Source organism: Myotis davidii, unplaced genomic scaffold (assembly GCF_000327345.1).
Source record: "Myotis davidii unplaced genomic scaffold, ASM32734v1 scaffold609, whole genome shotgun sequence".
Lineage (NCBI taxonomy): Eukaryota > Metazoa > Chordata > Mammalia > Chiroptera > Vespertilionidae > Myotis > Myotis davidii.
Window position 1 is genome coordinate 338,824 of NW_006300164.1, and position 301 is coordinate 339,124.

The following is a 301-nucleotide window of genomic DNA, read 5'->3' on the forward strand; positions in this document are numbered from 1 at the left end:
AGGGAAGGGAGTCAGCACCCCGTGGTCACGGGTGTGGGGTCGGGACTCGGGGACCCCGGGTCCCTGCATGTGAGTGCGAGGCCTCACCGGAACATGGCCTGCACGTTGACGATGGTCTTGGCGTCGGCCATGTAGTCCTCCTCGGCGCTCATGGTGCTCTCCTTGTCCACCACCACCAGGTTGTCCGCGTAGATGATGCCGCACTGCAGCAGGCTGTCCAGGCTGGCGAGACCAGGTGGCGGTCGGGAGCAGGAGGGGCAGGGGCAGGGTCTGGGAGCAGGAGGGGAGGGGGGGTCTGGGA

At 67.8% G+C, this 301-nt stretch overlaps 1 protein-coding gene across 1 annotated transcript in view; it reads right to left on the minus strand.

Moving 5' to 3' along the window:
* The window catches only part of KCNT1 (potassium sodium-activated channel subfamily T member 1), a 61,207-nt gene that overhangs the window by 34,630 nt on the left and 26,276 nt on the right, over window positions 1-301 (minus strand). The window contains 1 exon segment of the mRNA XM_015572324.1: window positions 88-222. Within this exon segment, the coding sequence (XP_015427810.1) occupies window positions 88-222 (135 nt within the window).